Raw genomic sequence first — 25,696 nt, 5'->3', positions numbered from 1 at the left:
GTGCGCACACAGCAGCCATATAAATCTCAGGCCATGGTGGTCTTTCCCAACTTCTGCTCTTTCTCCTTCTTTTCTTGCAGGGGCCGCAGTGGATTTCATCCTAGATCCATAGAGCCGAATAGAGGAGCGATGTTCCTTCAGTCTGATGGTAATTGATGGTGATATTTGTCCAACGTCCACTTTACCGAGTAAATCCCACCAGGACTGTAGCAGGTAAAGACCCCAATATCCACCGGTGTCCCTTCTAATGGGGGAAAGTGCCAAAGAAAACCCATCATATCCCGAGAAAGAAGCCCTGTACATGGAGACATTGGCCTCACTACGTCGCTGACCAATATACTACACACCTGTACAATACACTATGTGGCTATGTTATATACTATGTAGCTATGTTATATACTACGTCACTGTGCAATATAGTACGTAGCCTGTGCTATGTACTACCTACATATTCTAGAATACCCGATACGTTAGAATCGGGCCACCATCTAGTCTCTTATAAAAGCCTCAAACTTCTGTGTGTGAATCAGAGCTGAGATCTAACGTGATAGAAGATTACAGTGCGGGGAAGACGGGAAACCTTCATATAGAGGCCGGTGGTGATGGAGTCAGTGACTGACTCCGGCCAAATATGTCTCTAGAGCCGTAGTAGAAGATGAAGATGTCGTCCTCACCATGAAGTAGTTATTTCTCATGTCGCGTGTAATGAATATCTCCTGCAGTATTGCTAATGCCGATTCCAGGGTCGGTAAATGAGACGAGAATTAGCGTTATGGAAGATGAGTCTATGAGAAACGTATTCAGCTGCCGACTCCGAGGAACAAACTGCTTGTTGTCTGTGGCCTAAATGTTAGCAGCGGGTTAATCAGCGTGATGTCCACAACGAGCAACAGAGAATGTTCATTTATTAAGAATTAAGAATATCCAGCTTAAAACATGAGAACAGGATCAATCTGGTTTCTGAGAGAGAGAGATCTGCTGTGAGTCAGAAGGACTCAGCTACACACAAGAAATGTGCTCACAGGGAAGGGGAGGAGGAACATCCTGTCTGTAAATGAGGACTCTTTTTTTTTTTTTTTTTTTTTTAACTTTGTTGACATGTGAACAATATGCATGCAGATATATAAATCACATCATATTAAACAAACAATAGTTGTTGCAATACATACAGATCAATATGCATTAGGCCAACACTAAATATATAGGATTTATTAGTAGATGTAAAGAAGGAAACTAAATACTGTAAAATAATAAGTCTCCTCATATGTTTCCCTTATTATCTCCAGTAATTGTATTATTACACAGGATTCTTATGATGTTACATCGGCTCATCTTCTCATTCAGGTCTCTACAATATCGGATCCTCTCAGTGAAGATCTACAAAAGAACATTTTTCTGATTTACAAATCAAAGATGGATATGGACAGAGACAAGATGGCGGAGAGGATATTACACCTCACCCTAGAGATCCTCTTTCGGCTTACTGGAGAGGTGAGAGATTTTGATGACGTCACATTACATCATTCTTATCTATGGGAATAACAGATGGACAGAACTGCAGAGGTGAGGACTCTGGAAATGTCTGTAGTGAGAATTATTAATGTGTCTCTCCATTACCAGGATTACACAGTGGTGAAGAAGACCTCTAGTGATCGCTGTCAGGACCCTGTGTCTGAGGGATGGGGAAGACCCCTGAGCCCAATCACGGGGCCTCCACCTCACCCCCTTATCCATGAGGACATCAATGACCAGAAGATCCTAGAACTCATCTACAAGATGATTGAGCTGCTGACTGGAGAGGTGACACTGCTGGGAATGCTGGGACATTATACAGTAACACTATGAAGGGATCGGGGGATGACGGTATCATTGTATGTGTCAGGTTCCTATAAGGTGTCAGGATGTCGCTGTCTATTTCTCCATGGAGGAGTGGGAGTATTTAGAAGGACACAGAGATCTGTACAAGAACGCCATAATGGAGGTTCCCCAGCCCCTCACATCTCCAGGTAATAGACAGGACTAAATACACACGGCCTATAATTATCTGTATGTAAAGAATGAATTCAGTCCCTGTATGTGTTTCCTCCAGATCTATCCAGTAAGATGACAACACCAGAGAGATGTCCCCGTCCTCTTCTTCCACACGACTGTAACCAAGAAGATCCCAATGTTCCTCAGGATCATCAGGTAGATGGAGAGAAGGTGTCATCAGAACTCAGACACGTCCGTTTATTTCCGATCCCGGAAAAACCAATACCTGAGATATCCGTGTCTGTAATACTTGCGGCACATGTGTGGCAACCGTGTGCTGCCTCAGTACCACACAGACGGCCGCCTGGGAAGAAGTGCTACTGTAAGCGCTGTTCCCCTGTGACGGGTGCTGAAGACGGCTCTCATCGTTCTCCCCTGCTCGGCCAGCGATCGGCAGGAGCAGAAGAGAATGATGAGTTATATTAAAGTCTGAACGATGACAGCAGGTGGGGGCTTTAGGGACTGTTACTCCCATCATCCGACACTTGCTGCCGCTAATAACAGTGACAGCAGGAGCAGATGATCGGGGTCCCCACATTGTTATTTTTTATATATATATTTTAATAAATAATAAATTAATTAAACGGCATCGGGTCCAACGCATTTTTTGCAACCAGCCTTACTAAAGCTCGTAGCTGGGGGCTGGTATTCTCAGGCTGGTAAGGGGCTATTGCTTTAGGCCCCCCTCCAGCCTAAAAACAGCAGCCCGCAGCTTCCCAGAAAAGGCGCATTTCTTAGATGCGCCAATTGTGGCACTTTGCCCGGGTCTTCCCACTTGCCCTGCAGTGGTGGCAAGTGGGGTTAATATTTGTGGGATTGATGTCACCGTTATATTTTCAGGTGACATCAAGCCCACAGCTTAGTAATAGAGAAGTGTCTATAAGCCACCTATCCATTACTAATCCTATAGTTATATGTAAATAAAGACACAGCAAGAATAAAGTCCTTTAATTGAAAAAATTACAGACTCCTTTATTAAATTCAAAGTAAACCATACGTACTGCATTGCCTAATTCCACCAAAGTCCTCGATCTCCTGTAATAAAAGTAAAATAAAAAAACAGCAATATACCATACCTGTCTGTCGTTCTGCCCCACGCTGTAATCCATGTCTGGGTGGCAAATAGTTTTCAGCCTGAAGGGTGCCATCATGAGACCGTCCAGGCTGAAAACTACTGGTGAATGAGCTGCCTCAGTGACTAGCGATGACATCATCACTGGCATTTTCCCACAGTCCTGAGGTCACTGCTGGTCAATGATGCTGTGCTCTTATCAGCTCATTCACCAGTGGTTCTCAGCCTGGATGGTCGCATCTTGGCACCGTCCATGTTGAAAACTAATTATCCCCCAGACATGGATTACGGCGTGGGACAGAACGAGAGACCGGTATGGTATATTGTTGTTGTTTTGTTATTTTATTTTTATTACAGGAGATCGAGGGCTTCGGTGGAATTAGACGAGGTCGTAAGTATGGTTTAATTGAGAATATTAAAGGAGTCTGTCATTTTTTTCCAATTAAAAGACTTTATTATTTGCTGTGTCTTTATTTACCATATAACTATAGGATTAGTAATGTAGAGGTGTTTTATAGACACCTCTCCATTACTAAGCTGTGGGCTTGATGTCACCTGACAATACAAAGATGAAATCGACCCCACAAATATTAACCCCTCTTGCCACCGCTACAGGGCAAGTGGGAAGAGCCAGGCAAAGCACCAGAATTGGCGTATCTAATAGATGTGCCTTTTCTGGGCAGCTGCAGGTTGCTGTTCTTAGGTTGAGTGGCAATATCCATGACCCTTTACCAGCCTGAGAAAAAGGCTCAAGCCACCTGTTATACGGGTTAGTGTCCTACCTACAAGGGGGACAGAGAGATCACGTGAGGACCTTGTGAGAGCCTTAAGGCAGCAAGGGACTACACCACCGCGCTAGAAGGAAGGCTTCTAACGCCACCTGGTAAAGGGGAATCCCAACTCGCTTCCAAGCCAGCCGGATCCTACCTGTACCTGTGATTTGGTGCCATGGACTGTGGCTGCCTGAATTCATCAGTAAACCAGGTAAAAAGACTGCAAATTTGTGTCCTCCGTTTCCTTGTGTCCTCCGTCACCACCCACCATCTTTATCAATACACTGGAAGCCCTGGGGACCCAGCTTCATCTGTGGGAAGCCATACCATCACTGCTGCCACAACATCTCCCCAGAGGACCCCTTTAAGCAGCGTCAGTTACCCTGACCAAATTCCACAGGTGGCATCACGAGCACAAACTTTATTCAATGACCCTTTAAGGACATTCCCTTTGACTTAGGCGCCCAGGACCACGGACCGGGTTGCTGCCATTGTGACATCCCCTTTAAGTACCAGACCCAGTACCGAGTACCCCACGGCCCTGGCGGGTGTCCCACACTCACGTGGCGGCACACAGAGGTAGGAAAAATAGGAACACTGTCTCTTTAAATCCTCGTTGGTTTATTTTAAGGCAGCATAAACCAAGTTGTGGGGAAAACAAACTTAGAATTTTTGGCTAAAACTGGAGCAAAATAACAAAAGAAAAAAAACTGCAGCACAGTCCGTATGTTGCAGGTGGCACCCCACCCTGGAGCAGCGCAGTCCGTATGTTGCGGGTGGCACCCCGCCCTGGAGCAGCACAGTCCGTATGTTGCGGGTGGCACCCCGCCCTGGAGCAGCACAGTCCGTATGTTGCGGGTGGCACCCCGCCCTGGAGCAGGACAGGTTCAGTCTGTGCTTGACGAGCCACAAAGCCTCTGGAGTCCTCTCTCCAGGCTAGCTGAACCCAGACTGCCCGTAGAGCTCGGTTATTTCAAACCAAGCCTGTAACTTCCCCATCATGTGATTGATCACATGACCATAACCTCATGCAGGTCCTGGCAGGTCTGCCAGGGGAGATAAAGTGGACCTTCTCCCACCCGCTCTGTGAAGGTCCACATAAAACAAGCCCTGTTTATACAACTTAACCCTCACAACACGTAGTGTGCTGGAGAAAAAATGCTCTGGTTTTACACCACTGACGCCGTTAAGAGCAGTGACACATATCTCCTCTATCACCTTACCAGTGACCCTGTCACAATGTGTAGACGCCGGTGAAGGTCTTGTGCTCAGTCTTGTGTTATCCACCAGTATTATATGTTTAATGCTTGTGTAATGAGAGCGGTGGAGATGGCAGGATTAGAGCTGATCATAGATGTGACTTCTCCATCTGTCGGTGACTTTTACAATATTTGTTTCAGGGTGAAGATCTGACCCATATTAATACTACAGAGACATATGTGAGGGGGGATGAGTGGTGTAAAGAGGGGATTCCCACATATGACTACCCAGGTGAGTAGTAACCACTAAATGCAGAGAAGTCACAGATTCTTCTCATCACCGGCTGTGGCTGCTTTATCGGTGGTGTAGTCCAGCCGTATTACCATGATCACCTTTTTACCTCTAGACCACAACATTCTCCTCCACCCAAAATTGTTCTAATGACTTTGGTCATTGAAAGCCCTTTTCTATAGAACTTTCACCCTGGAGGATACACCTACCCCCTGAGATTAGAAGACACTGACCATTACCTGCCCAGATCTGTGATCTATAAAGCCAAATGACAGCGTGCGTAGAATGTGCTGACAAGATAGAAATATATTATGATGAGAAAACGGAGGGTAATGATGCTGTTGGCTTCCAAAATCCCTGATATGGGAAGAAGGAAAAAATCAGGGTTTTGAAAAGAGCTGCCAAGTGCTGAGCCAGAAAGTTGGGTATCAAAACAAATGAATGTTAAAAAAAAACAACAAACTTTTCATTTTAACATTCTACTCATTTCCGATGTGAACCAGCTCCTTCCTCAGGCATATACAAATGATACGTTGTGAGATCCTATCACAGTGATCAAAATAAAAAAAATAGTAAACAACCCCAAACCCCCTTTATCACCCCCTTAGTTAGGAAAAAATGATAAAATAAAAAAAGTATGTATTTCTATTTTCCAATTAGGGTTAGGGTTGGGATTAGGGTATGGATTAGGGTTAGGGTTGGTATTAGGGTTACGTTTGGGATTAGGGTTAGGTTTGAGGTTAGGGTTGAGATTATGATTAGGGGTGTGTTGGGATTAGGGATTTGATTACAGTTAGGGTTGGGATTAGCGTTAGGGGTGTGTTGGGGTTATGGTTGGAGTTAGAATTGGGGGGTTTCCACTGTTTAGGTACATCAGGGGGTCTCCAAACGCGACAGTCAATTTTGCGTTCAAAAAGTGAATTGGTGCTCCCTCCCTTCTGAGCTCTGCCGTGTGCCCAAACAGTAGTTTACCCCCCATATGGGTTATCAGCGTACTCTGGACTGATTGGACAACAACTTTTGGGGTCCAGTTTCTCCTGTTACCCTTGCAAAAATAAATAAAAATTGGGGGCTAAAAAATCATTTTTGTGTGAAAAAAATGATTTTTTATCTTCATGGCTCTGCGTCAAACTTCTGTGAAGCACTTGGGCATTCAAAATGATCACCACATACCTAGATAAGTTCCTTTGGGGGTCTAGTTTCCAAAATGGGTTCACTTGTGGGGGGATTCTACTGTTTAGGTACATCAGGGGCTCTGAAAATGCAACTTGACACCCACAGACCATTCCATCAAAGGCGACATAGTATCACTCTACACAGTAAAAGGACCACCCCCCCATTTAAAACAGTATCCTCAAAAAATAAAATAAATACATCACTGCAGTAATAATATCCTGTAATTCGCCCCTATGGTAATAATATCCCCCATCCTGGGTCCTGTGTGTCTCATTCCTGGCTTCAGCCATATGTTCTCCCATCCTGCCCTCATGAGTATCCATTCTGCCCCATATGATCTCCCCATCCTGCCCCATCTGTCTCCATCATATTCATCCTGCCCCATGATCCAATCCTGCCCCATGTCTTTCATTCTGCCCCGTGTCTCCAATCATGCCCCGTATCTCCATTCTTGCCCCACCTGTCTCCAGTCCTGCCCCCAGTGTGTCCAGCATTCTGCCCCCAGTGTGTCCGGCATTCTGCCCCCAGTGTGTCCGGCATTCTGCCCCCAGTGTGTCCGGCATTCTGCCCCCAGTGTGTCCAGCATTCTGCCCCAGTGTGTCCACCAGCATTCTGCCCCCAGTGTGTCCACCAGCATTCTGCCCCAGGGTGTCCACCAGCATTCTGCCCCCAGTGTGTCCAGCATTCCGCCCCCAGTGTGTCCAGCATTCTGCCCCAGTGTGTCCACCAGCATTGTGCCCCAGTGTGTCCAGCATTCTGCTCCCAGTGTGTCCAGCATTCTGCCCCAATGTGTCCAGCATCCCGCCCAAGTGTGTCCAGCATCCCGCCCAAGTGTGTCCAGCATTCTGGCCCCAGTGTGTCCAGCATTCTGCCCCCAGTGTGTCCGGCATTCTGCCCCAGTGTGTCCAGCATCGTGCCCAAGTGTGTCCAGCATCCTGCCCCCAGTGTGTCCGGCATTCTGCCCCCAGTGTGTCCAGCATTCTGCCCCAGTGTGTCCAGCATCCCGCCCCCAGTGTGTCCAGCATTCTGCCCCAGTGTGTCCAGCATTCTGCCCCAGTGTGTCCAGCATTCTGGCCCAGTGTGTCCAGCATTCTGCCCCAGTGTGTCCAGCATTCTGCCCCAGTGTGTCCAGCATTCTGCCCCAGTGTGTCCAGCATTCTGGCCCCAGTGTGTCCAGCATTCTGGCCCCAGTGTGTCCAGCATTCTGCCCCCAGTGTGTCCAGCATTCTGCCCCCAGTGTGTCCAGCATTCTGCCCCCAGTGTGTCCAGCATTCTGCCCCCAGTGTGTCCAGCATTCTGCCCCCAGTGTGTCCAGCATTCTGCCCCCAGTGTGTCCAGCATTCTGCCCCCAGTGTGTCCAGCATTCTGGCCCCAGTGTGTCCAGCATTCTGCCCCCAGTGTGTCCAGCATTCTGCCCCCAGTGTGTCCAGCATTCTGCCCCCAGTGTGTCCAGCATTCTGCCCCCAGTGTGTCCAGCATTCTGCCCCCAGTGTGTCCAGCATTCTGCCCCCAGTGTGTCCAGCATTCTGCCCCAGTGTGTCCAGCATTCTACCCCCAGTGCTCCAGCATTCAGCCCCCAGTGTGTCCAGCATTCAACCCCCAGTGTGTCCAGCATTCTGCCCCAGTGTGTCCAGCATTCTGCCCCAGTGTGTCCAGCATTCAACCCCCAGTGTGTCCAGCATTCAGCCCCGGGTCCCCTGAATCGCTGCTCTCAATATTAAAAAAAAAAGAAGTTCTTACCTGACCGCGCTCCTGCGGCGAAAGCGAAGCTCCCTCCACTCAGCTGAAGCGCGCACTTGCCCCGGCAACTGACACTGACGTCAGCCGTCATTTTTTCCTTCCACATTGTTTCAGTTGCTGTGAAGCACGTCAAGGGTTAATAAACTTCTTGAATGTAGTTTTGAGCACGTTGAGGGGTGTAGTTTTTAGAATGGTGTCAAGTTTGCGTTTTTTCAGCCATATAGACCCCTCAAAGTGACTTTAAATGTGAGGTGGTCCCTAAAAAAATCGTTTTGTAAATTTTGTTGTAAAAATGAGAAATCGCTGGTGAACTTTTAACCCTTTTAACTTCCTAACCAAAAAAAAATAATTGTTTCCAAAATTGTGCTGCTGTAAAGTAGACATGTGGGAAATGTTATTTATTAATTATTTTTCGTGACATATCTCTCTGATTTAAGGGCATAAAAATTCAAAGTTTGAAAATTGCAAAATTTTAAAAATTTTCACCATATTTCCGTCTTTTTCATAAATAATCGCAAGTAATATCGAAGAAATGTTACCACTAACATGAAGAAAAATATGTCACCAAAAAACAGTCTCAGAATCAGCGGGATCCTTCTATGCTTTCCAGAGTTATAACCTCATAAAGTGACAGTGGTCAGAATTGTAAAAATTGGCTCGGTCATTAAGTACCAAATTGGCTCTGTCACTAAGGGGTTAAACTGGTGGGATCTCGTTTATATTCTAAAACGAAATGCCTAAACAGACAGATTACACCTTTCCTAATATTATGTCTCTGGCTGTTCATCCTATTATGGATCGCTTGGGTCGTTTTTAGATCCCTGATATCGGATGAATCTCCCTTGTCTCCCTTCTGTGCTGCTGAATGTGATCATATGGTCCCTACAAGACCAGGTCCCGTCTTTCTGGCCAAACTTCACTTTTATGATCGACAACATTAAATGTGCAGTGAGGCCAAGTGTGAATTTCTGCACAATAACAGAGTTTCCCTTTATCCTGACTTTTCAATTTGTAGTAAAACCGACTAACTTCATACAAGATTGTGATAAACTACATAATAAACATCACATCGGTGCCATGATGTATCTCTAAGTTGTGCGTGGCTGATGGCTGTAATATACATTGGGTATGGAAAGTATTTAGAAGAAGACTTTAAATTTTTCATTGTTTCATTGCAGCCATTTGGAAATTCAAAAAAACTTAATTTTTCTTCTCATTAATGTACACTCTGCACCCCATCTTTACTGGAAAAAAACAAAAATGTAGTAATTTTTGCAAATTTATTAAAAAGAAAAACTGAAATATCACATGGTCATGAGTATTCAGACCCTTTGCTCAGTATTAACCCTTTAGAGCTAGTACAGCCATGAGACTTCTTGGGAATGATGCAACAAGTTTTTCACCCCTGGATTTGGGGATCCTCTGCCAGTTCCGTCAGGTTGGATGGTGCATGTTGGTGGACAGCCATTTTGAGGTCTCTCCATAGATGCTCAATCGGGTTTAGGTTAGGGCTCTGGCTGGGCCGGTCAGGAATGGTCACAGAGGTGTTCTGAAGCCATTTTAGCTGTGTGCTTAGGGTCATTGTCTTGTTGGAAGGTGAACCTTCGGCTAAGTCTGAGGACCAGAGTACTCTGGAAGAGGTTTTCATCCAGGATATCTCTGTACTTGGCCGCATTCATGTTTCCTTCAATGACAACTAGTTGTCCTGTCCCTGCAGCTGAAAAACACCCCCATAACATGATGCTGCCACCACCATGTTTCACTGTAGGGATTGTATTGGGCAGGTGATGAGTAGTGCCTAGTTTTCTCCACACATACCGCTTAGAATTATCACCCAAAAAGTCTGTCTTCATCTCATCAGAGCAGAGAATCTTATTTCTCATAGTCTGGGAGTCCTTCATGTGTTTTTTTAGCAAACTATGTGGGCTTTCATATGTCTTGCACTGAGGAGAGGCTTTCGTCAGGCTACCCTGCCATAAAGGCCCGACTGGTGGAGGGCTGCAGTGATAGTTGACTTTGTGGAACTTTCTCCCATCTCCCTACTTCATCTCCGGAGCTCGGCCACAGTGATTTTGGGGTTCTTTACCTCTCTCACCAAGGCTCTTCTCCCACAATTGCTCAGTTTGGCTAGACGGCCAGGTCTAGGAAGACTTCTGTTGGTCCCAAACTTCTTCCATTTAAGGATTATGGAGGCCACTGTGCTCTTAGGAATCTTGAGTACTGCAGAAATTCTGTTGTAACTTTGGCCAGATCTGTGCCTTGCCTGTTATGATCCGGTGACCTTGGAGCAGCATGAAAACTTTCACTGGAGTAAGTAGTAACTATACTGATGGCAAATCCTGATCTTAACACCGCAACTAGAAGTAGCCGTGGGATGTACCTAACAACCTAGACACCTCGTCACAGCCGGAGGACTAAATACCCCTATAGATGGAAATAGGAATACTATCTTGCCTCAGAGCAGAACCCCAAAGGATAGGCAGCCCCCCACAAATATTGGCTGTGAGTAGGAGAGGAAAAACACACACAGGCAGAAAAACAGGATTTAGCACAAGAGGCCACTTCTAGCTAAAATAGGAAATGATAGGACAGAGTTCTGTGCGGTCAGTATTAAAACCCTTCCAAAAATATCCACAGCAGATTATACAAAAATTCCTCCATCTAACTAAAGACGTGGAACGTATATCTGCAACTCCAGAGACTAATACACTCAGAGCAGGAATATAATCAAAAAACAAGCACACAGCTTGTGTGCCATGGAAAAAGAAACAGACACTTATCTTTGCTGAATTGGCAGCTAAGCAGGAGAAGCCAGACAGAGATCCAACACTTCCCTAGAAACATTGACAACTGGCAAGGACTAATGAGTCCTGCAAACCTAAATACCCCAGTCAGAACTGCAATCAGCAGATACACCGGTCCAGGACTGCCGCCCAGGGGCAACTGCATTACCACCTACAACCACCGGATCGAGCCCAAAAGCAGAATTCACAACAGTACCCCCCCCTTGAGGAGGGGTAACCGAACCCTCACCAGAGCCCCCAGGCAGATAAGGATGAGCCAGATGAAAGGCACGAACCAAATCAGCGGCATGGACATCAGAGGCAAAAACCCAAGAATTATCCTCCTGGCCATAACCCTTCCATTTGACAAGGTACTGAAGCCTCCGCCTCGAAAAACGGGAATCCAAAATCTTCACAACATATTCCAACTCCCCATCAACCAACACAGGGGCCGGAGGATCAACAGAGGGAACAACGGGCTCCACATATTTCCACAATAAAGATCTATGGAAGACATTATGGATCGCAAAAGAGGCCGGAAGCGCCAGTCGAAAAGACACCGGATTAATAATCTCAGAAATCCTATTGTCGAGGGAGGATCTAAAGTGATCCTTCACGGTTAACTCAGTGATTTCCAAATTAATCTAAAGGGCGTTGCCGGCAACTGAAAATGACCAGACGGAGACGAATGTCTCTGTTTGGGGGGGAACAAGCAGATCTCTGGGCCCCCGTTTATTGTCTGACTTTTCATAGTCCTAGAAATTATACTTCAACCAATCAGCATAAGAACACGTTCACAGTTCTTAACCTATAAGAATGCAGGAACAGTCTGTACGTCAAAGTCTCGTAGAACAATACACCCTCAGTCTCATGTCCTGGCAGATTGCAACACTCAAGATCTCATCAAGGTCTCATAACAGCTGTAAACTTTAGCCTACTAACAAAATTTATATCAAAACAACAAAATGGAGTCGAAAAGCACAAAATGGAGAATCCTTCTTAACATGTTCCTTCACACTATAAGGACCAATAAACCGAGGCTTAAATTTAGGAGAAGAAACCTTCATAGGAACATGACGGGAAGACAACCAGACCAGATCCCCAACCCGAAGCCGGGAACCAACACACCGACGACGGTTAGCAAAACATTGAGCCTCCTCCTGAGACAACACCAAATTGTCCACCACATGAGCCCAAATCTGCTGCAACCTGTCAACCACAGAATCCACACCAGGACAGTCAGAAGGCTCAACCTGCCCAGAAGAAAAACGAGGATGAAAACCAAAATTACAAAAGAAAGGCGAAACCAAAGTAGCCGAACTAGCCCGATTATTAAGGGCAAGCTCGGCCAATGGCAAGAAAGCCACCCAATCATCCTGATCAGCAGACACCATCTTAGAGAATCGGTCACAAACAACCCAAATAACCGGCATCCTCTGGCAAACCGGAAGATCGGAAATAAAATCCATAGAAATATGCGTCCAGGGCCTCTCAGGGACCGGCAATGGCAAAAGCAACCCACTAGCACGGGAACAACAAGGCTTGGCCCGCGCACAAGTCCCACAGGACTGCACAAAAGAACGCGACAAAGAAGGCCACCAAAAGGACCTACCAACCAAGTCTCTTGTACCAAAAATGCCAGGATGACCAGCCAACACGGAACAATGAACCTCAGAAATCACTCTACTAGTCCATCTGTCAGGAACAAACAGTTTCCGCACAGGACAGCGGTCAGGTTTGTCAGCCTGAAATTCCTGAAGAACCCGTCGTAAATCAGGGGAAATGGCAGAAAGGACCACCCCTTCTTTAAGAATACCGACCGGTTCTAAGACCTCAGGAGAATCAGGCAAAAAACTCCTAGAGAGGGCATCAGCCTTAATGTTCTTAGAACCCGGAAGGTACGAGACCACGAAATCAAAACGGGAAAAAAACAAGGACCATCGAGCCTGTCTAGGATTCAGCCGTTTGGCAGACTCGAGGTAAATCAAATTTTTATGATCGGTCAAGACCACAATACGGTGCTTAGCTCCCTCAAGCCAATCTCGCCACTCCTCAAACGCCCACTTCGTAGCCAACAACTCCCGATTACCGACATCACAATTGCGTTCAGCAGGCGAAAACTTACAGGAAAAGAAGGCACACGGTTTCATTAAGGAACCAACAGGATCCCTCTGAGACAAAACGGCCCCTGCCCCAATCTCAGAAGCATCAACCTCAACCTGAAACAGAAGAGAAACATCCGGTTGGCGCAACACCGGAGCAGAAGTAAATCGACGTTTAAGCTCCTGAAAGGCAGAGACAGCCGCAGAGGACCAATTCGCCACATCAGCGCCTCTCTTCGTCAAATCGGTCAAGGGTTTAACCACGCTGGAAAAATTAGCAATGAAACAGCGATAAAAATTTGCAAAACCCCAAAATTTCTGAAGGCTCTTCACGGATGTGAGCTGAATCCAATCATGAATGACCTGAACCTTAACCGGATCCATCTCTATAGACGAGGGAGAAAAAATAAAGCCCAAAAAAGAGACCTTCTGCACCCCAAAGAGACACTTAGACCCTTTCACAAACAGGGCATTGTCACGAAGGATCTGAAACACCATCCTGACCTGTTCCACATGAGACTCCCAATCATCGGAAAAAATCAAAATATTGTCCAAATATACAATCAAGAACTTATCAATATAAGTCCAGAAGATATCATGCATGAAGGACTGAAAAACAGATGGAGCATTAGTGAGCCCGAATGGCATCACAAGGTATTCAAAATGGCCTTCGGGCGTGTTAAACGCAGTTTTCCATTCATCACCCTGCTTAATACAAACAAGATTATATGCCCCCCGAAGGTCAATCTTCGTAAACCAACTAGCTCCCTTAATCCTAGCAAACAAATCGGTAAGCAAAGGTAAAGGGTATTGAAACTTGAACGTGATTTTATTCAAGAGGCGATAATCAATACAGGGTCTCAAGGAACCATCTTTTTTAGTAACAAAAAAGAACCCCGCTCCCAACGGTGAAGAAGATGGCCAAATATGCCCTTTCTCGAAAGACTCCTTAATATAACTCCGCATGGCGGTATGTTCAGGCACAGACAGGTTGAAAAGTCGACCCTTAGGAAACTTACAGCCTGGAATCAAGTCAATAGCACAATCGCAGTCCCTGTGCGGTGGAAGGAAACTGGACTTGGGCTCATCGAATACATCCTGAAAATCAGACAAAAACTCTGGAATTTCAGAAGAGGAAGAAGAGGAGATTGACATCAAAGGAACATGATTATGAACCCCCTGACAACCCCAACTAGTCACAGACATGGACTTCCAATCCAACACAGGATTATGTACCTGCAACCACGGAAAACCCAGCACGATAGCATCATGCAAATTATGCAACACCAGAAATCGACAATCTTCCCGATGGGCTGGCGCCATGCGCATGGTCACCTGTGTCCAAAACTGGGGCTTATTTTTAGCCAAGGGTGTAGCATCAATGCCCCTTAAAGGAATAGGGTTCTGCAAAGCCTGCAAGGGAAAACCACAACGCCTGGCAAACTCAAAGTCCATTAAGTTCAAGGCGGCGCCACAAATGCCATGACAGAAAATGATGACAATGAGCAGATCAAGGACACAGATAACAGAAATTTAGGTTGTACAGTACTGATGGTAAATGAACTAGCGATCCTCTTTGTCCGCTTAGGGCAGACTGAAATGACATGAGAAGTGTCGCCACAATAATAACACAACCTATTCTGACGTCTGAATCCTTGTCGTTCTGTTTTAGACAGAATCCTATCACACTGCATTGGCTCAGGAATCTGTTCTGAGGACAACGCCACAGCGCGCACAGTTCTGCGCTCCCGCAAGCGCCGGTGAATCTGAATCGCCAGAGACATAGAATCACTCAGACCGGATGGCGTGGGAGACCCCACCATAACATCTTTAACGGATTCAGAAAGACCCTTTCTGAAAATAGCCGCCAAAGCATCATTATTCCATTTAGTCAACACAGACCATTTTCTGAATTTCTGACAATACAATTCTGCCGCCTCTTGACCCTGAGACAGGGCCAACAAGGTCTTCTCAGGTTGATCCACAGAATTACGTTCATCATATAATAATCCTAAAGCCTGAAAAAAGGAGTCTACATTAAGCAAAGCCGGACTCCCAGATTCCAGGGAAAACGCCCAATCCTGCGGGTCGCCACGCAGCAGGGAGATGACGATTTTAACCCGCTGAATGGAATCACCAGAGGATCGAGGTCTCAAAGCAAAAAACAGTTTACAGTTGTTTTTAAAACTCAAAAATTTGGACCTGTTGCCAAAAAACAAATCAGGAGTAGGAATCTTCGGTTCTAAAACAGGAATCTGAACAATATAATCCGAAATACCCTGTACCCTAGCAGCAAGCTGGTCTACACGAGAAGCTATTTCCTGAACATTCATGCTAGCACAAGGCTCCTCAGCCACCCAGAGATTAAGAGGGAAGAGAATATAAAGCAGACTGAAGAAAAAAAAATGGCTCAACACCTTTCTTCCCTTCTTCTGAGATGCATTTAACTCATTATTGGCCAGTTGTACTGTTATGATCCGGTGACCTTGGAGCAGCATGAAAACATTCACTGGAGTAAGTGGTAACTATACTGACGGCAAATCCTGATCTTAACACCGCAACTAGAAGTAGCCGTGTGTTGTACCTAACAACCTAGACACCTCGTCACAGCCTGAGGACTAAATACCCCTATAGATGGAAATAGGAATACTATCTTGCCTCAGAGCAGAACCCCAAAGGATAGGCAGCCCCCCACAAATATTGGCTGTGAGTAGGAGAGGAAAAACACACACAGGCAGAAAAACAGGATTGAGCTCAAGAGGCCACTTCTAGCTAAAATAGGAAAGGATAGGACAGAGTTCTGTGCGGTCAGTATTAAAACCCTTCCAAAAATATCCACAGCAGATTACACAAAAATTCCTCCATCTAACTAAAGACTTGGAACGTATATCTGCAACTCCAGAGACTCCTACACTCAGAGCAGGAATACAATCAAAAAACAAGCACACAGCTTGTGTGCCATGGAAAAAGAAACAGACACTTATCTTTGCTGAATTGGCAGCTAAGCAGGAGAAGCCAGACAGAGATCCAACACTTCCCTAGAAACATTGACAACTGGCAAGGACTAATGAGTCCTGCAAACCTAAATACCCCAGTCAGAACTGCAATCAGCAGATACACCGGTCCAGGACTGCCGCCCAGGGACAACTGCATTACCACCTACAACCACCGGAGGGAGCCCAAAAGCAGAATTCACAACACTTGCCACAATTCTGTCTCTGAGCTCCTTGGCCAGTTTCTTTGACCTCATGATTCTCATTTGGTCTGATTTCCACTGTGAGCTGTGAGGTCTTATATAGACAGGTGTGTCTCTTTCCAAATCAAGTCCTATCAGTTTAACCCCTTACCGACATCGGGAGTAATAGTACGCTGAAGTCGGACTCCCTCCCTTTGATGTGGACTCCGGAGGTGAGCTCAAATCTTTCTGGGGACACGTCAGCAGTTTTGAAAAGCTGACATGTGCCCGCAATAGCCGCGGGTGGAATAGAGATCCACCCATGGCTATTAACCAGTTAAATGCCGCTGTCAAATGCTGAAGTGGCATTTAAATTTCACTTATGGCAATCACGAAGGAAATACACACACCGGTTACCTCCGTCACATGATCGTGGGTCACCGATGTGTTGGCATGACAACCTGAGGTCTCCTGGAGACCTGTATGGTTCTCAGTGCTGGCTTCCTGTGAGCGCAACCCAGTGGTCGGCGCTCATAGCAAGTGAGTAAATCTGCTATATACAGGCCATCTGAACATCGCCTCTATGTAACAGAGCCGATCGGGTTGTGGCAGCTTCTAGTCTCTTATGAAGACTATTGATGCATGCCAAAAGTAAAACAAAAAAGTTTTTAAATATATAAAAATAAAAAATATAAAAATTCAAATCACCCCCCTTACGCCCCATTCAAAATAAAACAATAAAATAAACATACACATTTTTGATATCGCCGCATTGAGAATCGCCCGATCTATCAATAAAAAAAGAAGAATTAACCTGATTGCTAAACGGAATAGCGAGAAAAAAGTAAAATTGCCAGAATTACTTGTTTTGGTCGCCGCGACATTGCATTAAAATGCAATAATGGGCGATCAAAAGATTGTATCTGCACCAACATGATGTTATTAAAAAACGACAGCTCGGCACACCAAAAATAAGCCCTCACCCGACCCGATATCGTGAAAAATGAGACACTACAAGTATTGGAAAATGGAGCAAATTTTCATTTTTTTTTCAACAAAGTTTTTTTTTTTTTTTTTCACCACATAGATGAAAAAGAACCTAGACATGTTTGGTGTCTATGAACTCATAATGCGGTAAAGTAGATGATAAGCACAGCCCGAGGGTGGAGGTGCCAAAGAAGTAGGTGCCCAGACCTTGAAGTGTAGTATAGGATATATTTGGCACACTCGTATGGGTCTGATGCAAAAAAGTGTTTATTATATACATACAGTATTCAAACGTTTCGGTCTACCAAGGACCTTCATCGGTGTGCTCTACAAATAAACAAAATAAAGTGCATAGACATAATCCGAAAACAGAAATTATATAAAGTATATATAAGGAAATATATCTGGTCGCGTATGGTAAACTGTTAGAAACCAGAAATGACACTCCAAACATTATAACAAAATATACATCATATATGCGAATAATATTTTACAGAATTTAAAAATCCTTTCCTTCCATGTTTCCGTTGAGCACACAACATACGGGACACGTTGCACTTTATTTTGTTTATTTGTAGAGCACACTGAGGAAGGTCCTTGGTAGACCGAAACGTTTGAATACTGTATGTATATAATAAACACTTTTTTGCATCAGACCCATACGAGTGTGCCAAGTATATCCTATGCTACTATGAACTCATAATGACCTGGAGAATCAAAAAACAAGTGTGGGATTGCACTTTTTTTTTTTTTTAATTTTACCACACTTGGAATTTTTTCCCATTTTCTAGTACACGACATGGTAAAATTAATGGTGTCATTCAAAAGTACAACTCGTCTCTCAAAAACAAGTCCTCACATGGCCATATTGATGGAAAAATAAAAAAAGTTATGGCTCTGAGGAGAAGGGGAGTTAAAAATGAAAACGCAAAACTGAAAAAGGCTCCGGGGGTTAATTAAACACAGCTGGCCTCCAATGATGGAGTAGAACCATCTCAAGGAGGATCACGAGGAAATGGACAGCGTGTGACTGATATATGAGTGTCTGAGCAAAGGGTCTGAATACTTATCACCATGTGATATTTCAGTTTTTCTTTTTTTATTAAATTTGCAAAAATTTCTACGTTTCTCATTTTTTTCAGTCAAGATGGGGTGCAGCGTGTACATTTAATGAAAGAAAAATGAACTTTTTTAAATTTACCAAATGACTGCAATGAAACAAAGAGTGAAAAATGTAAAGGGGTCTGAGTACTTTCTGTACCCACCGTACATTTATTCCCGCCTGCAGGAGATGTGTTGGCTCCAGCCCTGGTTTCATGGATTCACTCCACCTCATAAATTCCATTGTTTCTGATCCTAAGAAATTCAGATTACTGCACAATCTCTCCTGGAATGGGGAGCAATATTATTTTCTCTAATCTTCTGGTCAGGATTCATAGTAGCTCCAATGGTCCACCATGAATGAGTGCAACACCCGTTTAGTGTTGGAGTTCTCCCCTCATACATATGTTGTTGTTGAGGATGTAACTTTTTTTTTACATTTTTTGTTACATGTTCATTCTGTATGATAGTTTGATTGTGGTGGGATCGGCCTGCCTCACTTAACTGAGTCTAACTCCCTAGTAGTATTTAAAAAATGGTTTCAATTACCAAATGCACGAGATCTAAAATTAAGATCCCTCAGCTCTGCACTATTATAAGAAAGTTCTATTTAAATGTCTAATATTTCTTCTTGAAGCTGGTATGATGCAAATATATAACAAGTTTATTGTGTTCACAAAACAGGTTGCCACAAAAAGGAAACAAAAAGTGCAGATAGAAGCCCAACGTTTCGACCCTCCCTGGCCTTATTCATGGGGTTACTACGGGAGTAAAGAAAACCGATTTAGACCTGGCAACATAAACAAGGATAAAAACAATGATAAACCATGTGAACAAACTGAAATATATACAAGTTTATATACACCAATATGTGGAATATAAATAGGCAAACAAACGATATCTACACATATTTACATAATGCCGGACCCTGTGGTGATACGGGTGGCTGTGCATATAGGGTTATTAAAGGAGCCCGTGTGTAAACATATGCGGTCACACAGATATATATATATATATATATATATGCACCCATGTACACATGTGTATTCTCACATGGACAACCCCGGTCGCTAAACTTAGACAGAGCCATAATGAGAGCCTATAGAGATCCTGTATACGTGTGTAGGGAGGCAGTCATGCCCCCTGAAATATATATAGTAGGGACAGCTTATATACCAAGGGACTTGCCCTCCTACCCTATGCCTGCCACCTACATATGTATCCTAGCGTGCATCAAGGTAACTAGCTTATGCCTCAGCCCTATTCCTGATAGGTACTTCCTTGAACACATATGGCAGACACTTGTTTATCGAGATTGTTGTCCTTTCTTAGTAGTCTCCTACCATCTCTGGCTCCTCTTTTTGTAAATATGTGTAGATATCGTTTGTTTGCCTATTTATATTCCACGTATTGGTGTATATAAACTTGTATATATTTGTTTATTCACATGGTTTATCATTGTTTTTATCCTTGTTTATGTTGCCAGGTCTAAATCTGTTTTCTTTACTCCCATAGTAACCCCATGAATAAGGCCCGGGAGGGTCGAAACGTTGGGTTTCTATCTGCACTTTTTGTTTCCTTTTTGTGGCAACCTGTTTTGTGAACACAATAAACTTGTTATATATTTTCATCATACCAGCTTCAAGTGTGCGGTAATTTTTGATATTGGACTGTTTTGGACCACACAGTCTGTTTTACCAGCACCTACTTACCTCTGTCCTGAGTGCACACCATTATTTCCTTTAATATTTCTTCTTGACTTTTATCTGACAGAAAATATTGGTCCTTATGATAGTTTATATTGCTTAGAGCCACGGAGTCCCATATTCCAATTACTCCAGAGAAGTTTCACCACTACTCATTTTTTTTCCTGAGGATGATTGTTCAGCTTGATCATTTCAGTAGATGTGTAATTGTCTATATTCACAGTTTTGCCCATTACCCTTTAACTTCTTTAACCCCTCTACATTGATTTGGTCTTACACAAAGGCTTGAAGCACAGTGTTACCTACTGTTCTGTGGAGTAAGATGGGAGGAAGAATAGACAGATAGCCGTGTCAGAACCAAGAGGCCAGAGAAAATACTAACTCAGGAGACATAAGAGCAGTCAGTAAACAGTCCGAGGTCACAACAGGAAACAAATACACAAGCCGGGAGCTGAGCACAGAGGACTGAACTAGAGGAGATCAAGGCTGTATCAGTCAGCTTCCGGCAATATGCTTCAAGCTTTAGTAGGGTGTGGTACTTTCGAAGTCCCACTCTGATTGCCCAAGGAGTTCGCAATTTCAGGCGGACATATTGCATATGCTTTGGCATTGTCCCAGATTGTCCTCCTATTGGATTGTAGTGTTGAACTGCATTGGAGTGGTGTATGGGTTCATTATTCCTAGGGATCCGTTGATATGTATACTGGGGTAAATATTAACTGACAATACGACTAAAATTGTAATTGCAAGATTGTTTATTGCAAGGAAACTGATTGCAAAATATTGGGTTAGAGAGGAGCCTCCGTCCAGACGTGAATTCATTGCTCAAACGAACCACATAACTGAGCTTGAGAAAAGCATTTACACCAGGAGAGACTAGCTAGATTTCTTCCATAAATTATGGCAGCCGTGGTAGGATAGGATTAATGTTCTACCAGTATATAGTATAGAGTACAATTTATGGTAAACTGGAACTCTGATATTGTCAACTACTTACGAATTATTGTTTGCTCCTGATATGGCCTCCATGCGGGGTTAATTTACTGTAAAACATAAAATGAGTATGAACATGTGATCTGTTGTAAATCTTGTTATCGTTAATACAAATTTATCTGATTAAAAAATGTTTGATGCTTTCCAATTGGCAGATGGTACTACAGATGCCAGGCACCCTAATCTTAGTGACTGGGCAGAGCCTGCACCGCCAAGAGCTTCTGGTTCCAACCCCACCTCTGTTACCAGCATCGCCTGCAGATTGAGTAAGCCGCGTCTGGTGTCCAAAGCAGACATTGCAGAAGCAGATCCCAGAGGAGATGGGACACACCATTTGCAGAATTCCTAATATGACAAAATTGCAGAAAACCAGAGCAGATGAAATCCCTTTAACCCCTTTCTGACCTCGAACGGGATAGTGCATCCGAGGTCAGAACCCCCGCTTTGATGTGGCCTCCGGCGGTGAGCCCGCATCAAAGCCTGTTCAAAACAGCTGACATGTTCTCGCAATAGCGGGGGGTGGATTCACGATCCACCCACCTCTATTAACTAGTTAAATGCTACTATCAAACACTGACAGCGGCATTTAACTAGCGCTTCCAGCCGTCGGGCCTAAAATGCGTGCATTGCTGACCCCCATTACGTGATCGGGTCAGCGATGCATCGGCATGACAACCAGAGGTCTATTGAAGACCTCTATGGCTGTTGATGCCTGATTGCTGTGAGCGCCACCCTGTGGTCAGCACTCATAGAAATGCAGTAAATCTACTACATAGGAGCAATCTGAGCATCGCTCCTATGTAGCAAAGCCGATCAGGCTATGCTAGCTTCTAGCCTCCCATGGAGGCTATTGAAGCATGGCAAAAGTAAAAAAAAAATGTTTTAAAACAATATGAAAAAAATATAAAAGTTTTATATCACCCCCCTTTCACCCCATTCAAAATAAAATAAAAAAATCAAATATACACATATTTCGTATCGCCGCGTTCAGAATCGCCCAATCTATCAATAAAAAAATGAACCTGAAAGCTAAACGGCGTAGTGAGAAAAAAATTGACACGTCAGAAATACGATTTTTTTGGTCACTGTGACATTGCATTAAAATGCAATAACAGGCGATCAAAAGAATGTATCTACACCAAAATGGTATTATTAAAAATGTCAGCTCAGCGCACAAAAAATAAGCCATCACCCAACCCTAGATCACGAAAATTGGAGACGCTACAGGTATCGGAAAAGTGCGCAATTTTTTTTAAGCAAAGTTTTGATTTTTTTTTTACCACTTAGATAAAAAATAACCTAGACATGATTGGTGTCTATGAACTCGTACTGACCTGGAAAATCATAATGGCAGGTCAGTTTTAGCATTTAGTGAACCTAGCAAAAAAAGCCCAACAAAAAACAAGTGTGGGATTGCACTTTTTTGCAATTTCACCACACTTGGAATTTTTTCCCCGTTTTCTAGTACACGACATGCTAAAACCAATAATGTCGTTAAAAAGTGAAACGCGTCCTGCAAAAAAAATAAGCCCTCACATGGCCATATTGACGGAAAAATAAAAAGTATGGCTCTGGGAAGGAGAGCGAAAAACAAAAACGTACAACAACAAAAAAACTGGGGTCATGAAGGGGTTAAAATGACTCCATTTTGTAAATTATAACCCTCAATAAATTATAGGAATAGTGACTATTTTGATTCCACTTGCAGTTTCCAGATATTAGCACGCGCAGTGAATGTTGGAAAGTGAAAATTGCAAATATTCCAAGTTATTACCCAACACATAGTGCCCAGATTGTGCTCCAGGAGATATACATGCCATAAAATAAGTGATTTCTTCTCACTATAGTAATGCCAAAAGCATGGATGCTTAATGTGGCTTGAGCACAGTCTAGTAAACTGTAAACTGTCATTGTCTTGGGGAATAATTCAATAATTTTGCATAACTTGCCATTTTTACAGACCGTTTAAGTAGAAATGGTCAAAAATATAGAATTCAAGGATATTTTATTCTAAAATAATAATTGGTTTTATTCTTGGCAGATAACTGTACCAGGAGATCAGCAGGACAGCTGACATCTTCAATGTTTAAATCAGATAATCTTGAGATCCCACAGGATACAATTGAAGTGAATGCCATTACTCCAAATATACCATCATCTCTTCACAGCAAAGATCTGTCATCTGATCCTGTGGAACAGATCCTGTCTTCTGATTCATTACCGACTACTAAGGAAAATCAAAATCACAAAATAAGCATTAAAAAACGAACTGCTCCTAAAGCAATGAAGACATTTTCATTTTCAGAATATGGAAATAGTTTTCCCCTAGAAAAGTCCTTTCTCAAACAACAAAACCTTCACAAAGCAGACAATAAAATTTCTTGTTCCAAGTGTGGGAGATGTTTTAACCAGAAATCAGATTTTGTCAGTCACCAGAGAATTCACACACAGAAGAAGCCATTTTCATGTTCAGAATGTGGAAAATGTTTTATTCGGAAAGCGCAGCTTGCTACCCACCAAAGAACTCACACAGGAGAGAAGCCTTTTTCTTGTTCAGAATGTGGGAAATGTTTTACAGATAAAAAAGTTCTTATCAGACATCATATGTCTCACACAGGAGAGAAGCCTTTTTCCTGTTTAGAATGTGGGAAACGTTTTAACAGGAAAGCGCATCTTGTTAGCCACCAGAAAACCCACACAGGAGAGAAGCCTTTTTCATGTTCAGAATGTGGGAAAAGTTTTAACCAAAAAGGGAATCTTGTTAGCCACCAGAAAACCCACACAGGGGAGAAGCCTTTTTCCTGCTCAGAATATGGGAAATGTTTTAACCACAAATCGAATCTTGTTAGCCACCAGAAAACCCACACAGGGAAGAGGCCTTTTTCCTGCTCAGAATGTGGGAAATGTTTTAACTACAAATCGAATCTTGTTAGCCACCAGAAAACCCACACAGGGGAGAAGCCTTTTTCATGTTCAGAATGTGGGAAATGTTTTAACAGCAAAGCAAATCTTGCTAGCCACCAGAAAACCCACACAGGGGAGATGCCTTTTTCCTGCTCAGAATGTGGGAAATGTTTTAACCACAAATCGAATCTTGTTAGCCACCAGAAAACCCACACAGGGGAGAAGCCTTTTTCATGTTCAGAATGTGGAAAATGTTTTAGCAGGAAGACGAATCTTGATAGCCACCAGAAAACCAACACAGGGGAGATGCCTTTTTCCTGTTCAGAATGTGGGAAATGTTTTAACCAGAAAACACATCTTGTTACCCACCAAAGAAAACACACAGGGGTGAAGCCATTTTCATGTTCATAATGTGGAAAATGTTTTGTGAAGAAACCATCTCTTTCTAGCCACCAAAGAATTCACACAGGGGAGAAGCTTTTTTATGTTCTTAATTGTGTTTACATAGTCACATACAATTGCTTCTCACTAAATTAGAATATTATCAAAAAGTTAATTTATTTCAGTTCTTAAATGCAAAAAGTGAAACTCTTATGTTATATAGAATCATTACAGAGTGATATATCTCAAGTGTTTATTTCTGTTGATGACTAGATCCTACAGCGAATGAAAACCCAAAAGTCATTAAGTCAGTAAATTAGAATAAAAACACCTGGAACGGCTTCCTAAACATTTTAAAAAGGTCCCTTGGTCTGTTTCAGTAGGCTCCACAATCATGAGGAAGACTGCTGACTGGACATGTCTAGAAGGCAGTCATTGACACACTCCAGAAGGAGCGTAAGCCACTATAAAATATTAGTATTTCAATAATAATAATAAAAAATATAGATTACTTTACATATGCAGGTTCTAACTAGCAAATATTTACTCTGGATAGTGAGGGACTGAGTTATTCTGAGGATTGTGGCTGCTACATCTGTTCTCTGTTTGTCAGACCTATAGGGCTTTTGTCAGAACTGTAGCTATTTGGAGCTGTTTGGAGATAAACAATGGTTCTTAAAGGTCACAGGCTATATGCTTAAGCATTTCAAAATGAGGTAATGTACAAAAAACTAATATTCATATTCCGCAAGTTACTAGTGTTCTTCTAATATGGTAGAGGCTATGAGCATAGCAGCAGATCACCGTATGTGGTTATGAGACAGGAAAAATAGATCCAGTGTAAGCCTTTGGGTCAAAATAGTATATAAGCTGACCTAACTCGTGTTCAGACAGATCTCTCATACTTTGAGAATCTCCAACCCAAACCACATCATACTTCAAAACCATATGTAAGAACCAATGAATGCTTGTTTTCTCTTCTATAGTCTAATACTACGTGCTATGAACTTACTTTTCTTCATTTTTGTCATCACTTTTTGAATGAACATTAAACAAGATTTGCTTTATCCACACAATTCAATATTGCTTTCCTTTCTATCTTCACTGTGCTCTTACTTAAAAAAGTAAGAAACTGTTATTTCCTCTAACATTTTGGCGAGCCCTTCCAAATCTGATTTTTGTGAAATCTTTTCCCTTGCACACGGAGGTGGAGAGCTCTGCTAAACACCTGTTGTTCAAGGGGCAGGAATTCTGCTATTTCACGTCACAAGGATCAGACAG

The 25,696-nt window shown here is 43.3% G+C and overlaps 1 protein-coding gene across 1 annotated transcript; it reads left to right on the top strand.

Moving 5' to 3' along the window:
- On the top strand, positions 1–25,489 carry LOC138662912 (oocyte zinc finger protein XlCOF22-like). Its single transcript, XM_069748913.1, has 8 exons — positions 1–213; positions 1,345–1,491; positions 1,621–1,800; positions 1,883–2,006; positions 2,090–2,187; positions 5,277–5,367; positions 21,286–21,396; positions 23,172–25,489. Exons 2-8 carry the CDS (start codon positions 1,414–1,416, stop codon positions 24,443–24,445), a joined length of 1,956 nt encoding a protein of 651 aa, XP_069605014.1. The 5' UTR covers positions 1–213; positions 1,345–1,413; the 3' UTR covers positions 24,446–25,489.
- The last annotated feature ends 207 nt before the right edge of the window (positions 25,490–25,696 follow it).

The sequence above is a fragment of the Ranitomeya imitator genome, chromosome 2 (genome assembly GCF_032444005.1).
Source record: "Ranitomeya imitator isolate aRanImi1 chromosome 2, aRanImi1.pri, whole genome shotgun sequence".
NCBI classification, from domain to species: Eukaryota; Metazoa; Chordata; class Amphibia; order Anura; family Dendrobatidae; genus Ranitomeya; species Ranitomeya imitator.
Note: the sequence above shows the minus strand (reverse complement) of the source record. Positions and strands in the feature narration are given on the sequence as shown.

What these genes read in the sequence shown, in the direction of transcription:
- LOC138662912 (XM_069748913.1), top strand. Translation starts at nt 1,414, where the DNA reads ATGGATATGGACAGAGACAAGATGGCGGAGAGGATATTACACCTCACC. An exon ending in ATGTTCCTCAGGATCATCAG is followed by an intron (nt 2,188 to 5,276) that starts GTAGATGGAGAG and finishes TATTTGTTTCAG; the next exon opens with GGTGAAGATCTGACCCATAT. An exon ending in TCCCACATATGACTACCCAG is followed by an intron (nt 5,368 to 21,285) that starts GTGAGTAGTAAC and finishes TCCAATTGGCAG; the next exon opens with ATGGTACTACAGATGCCAGG.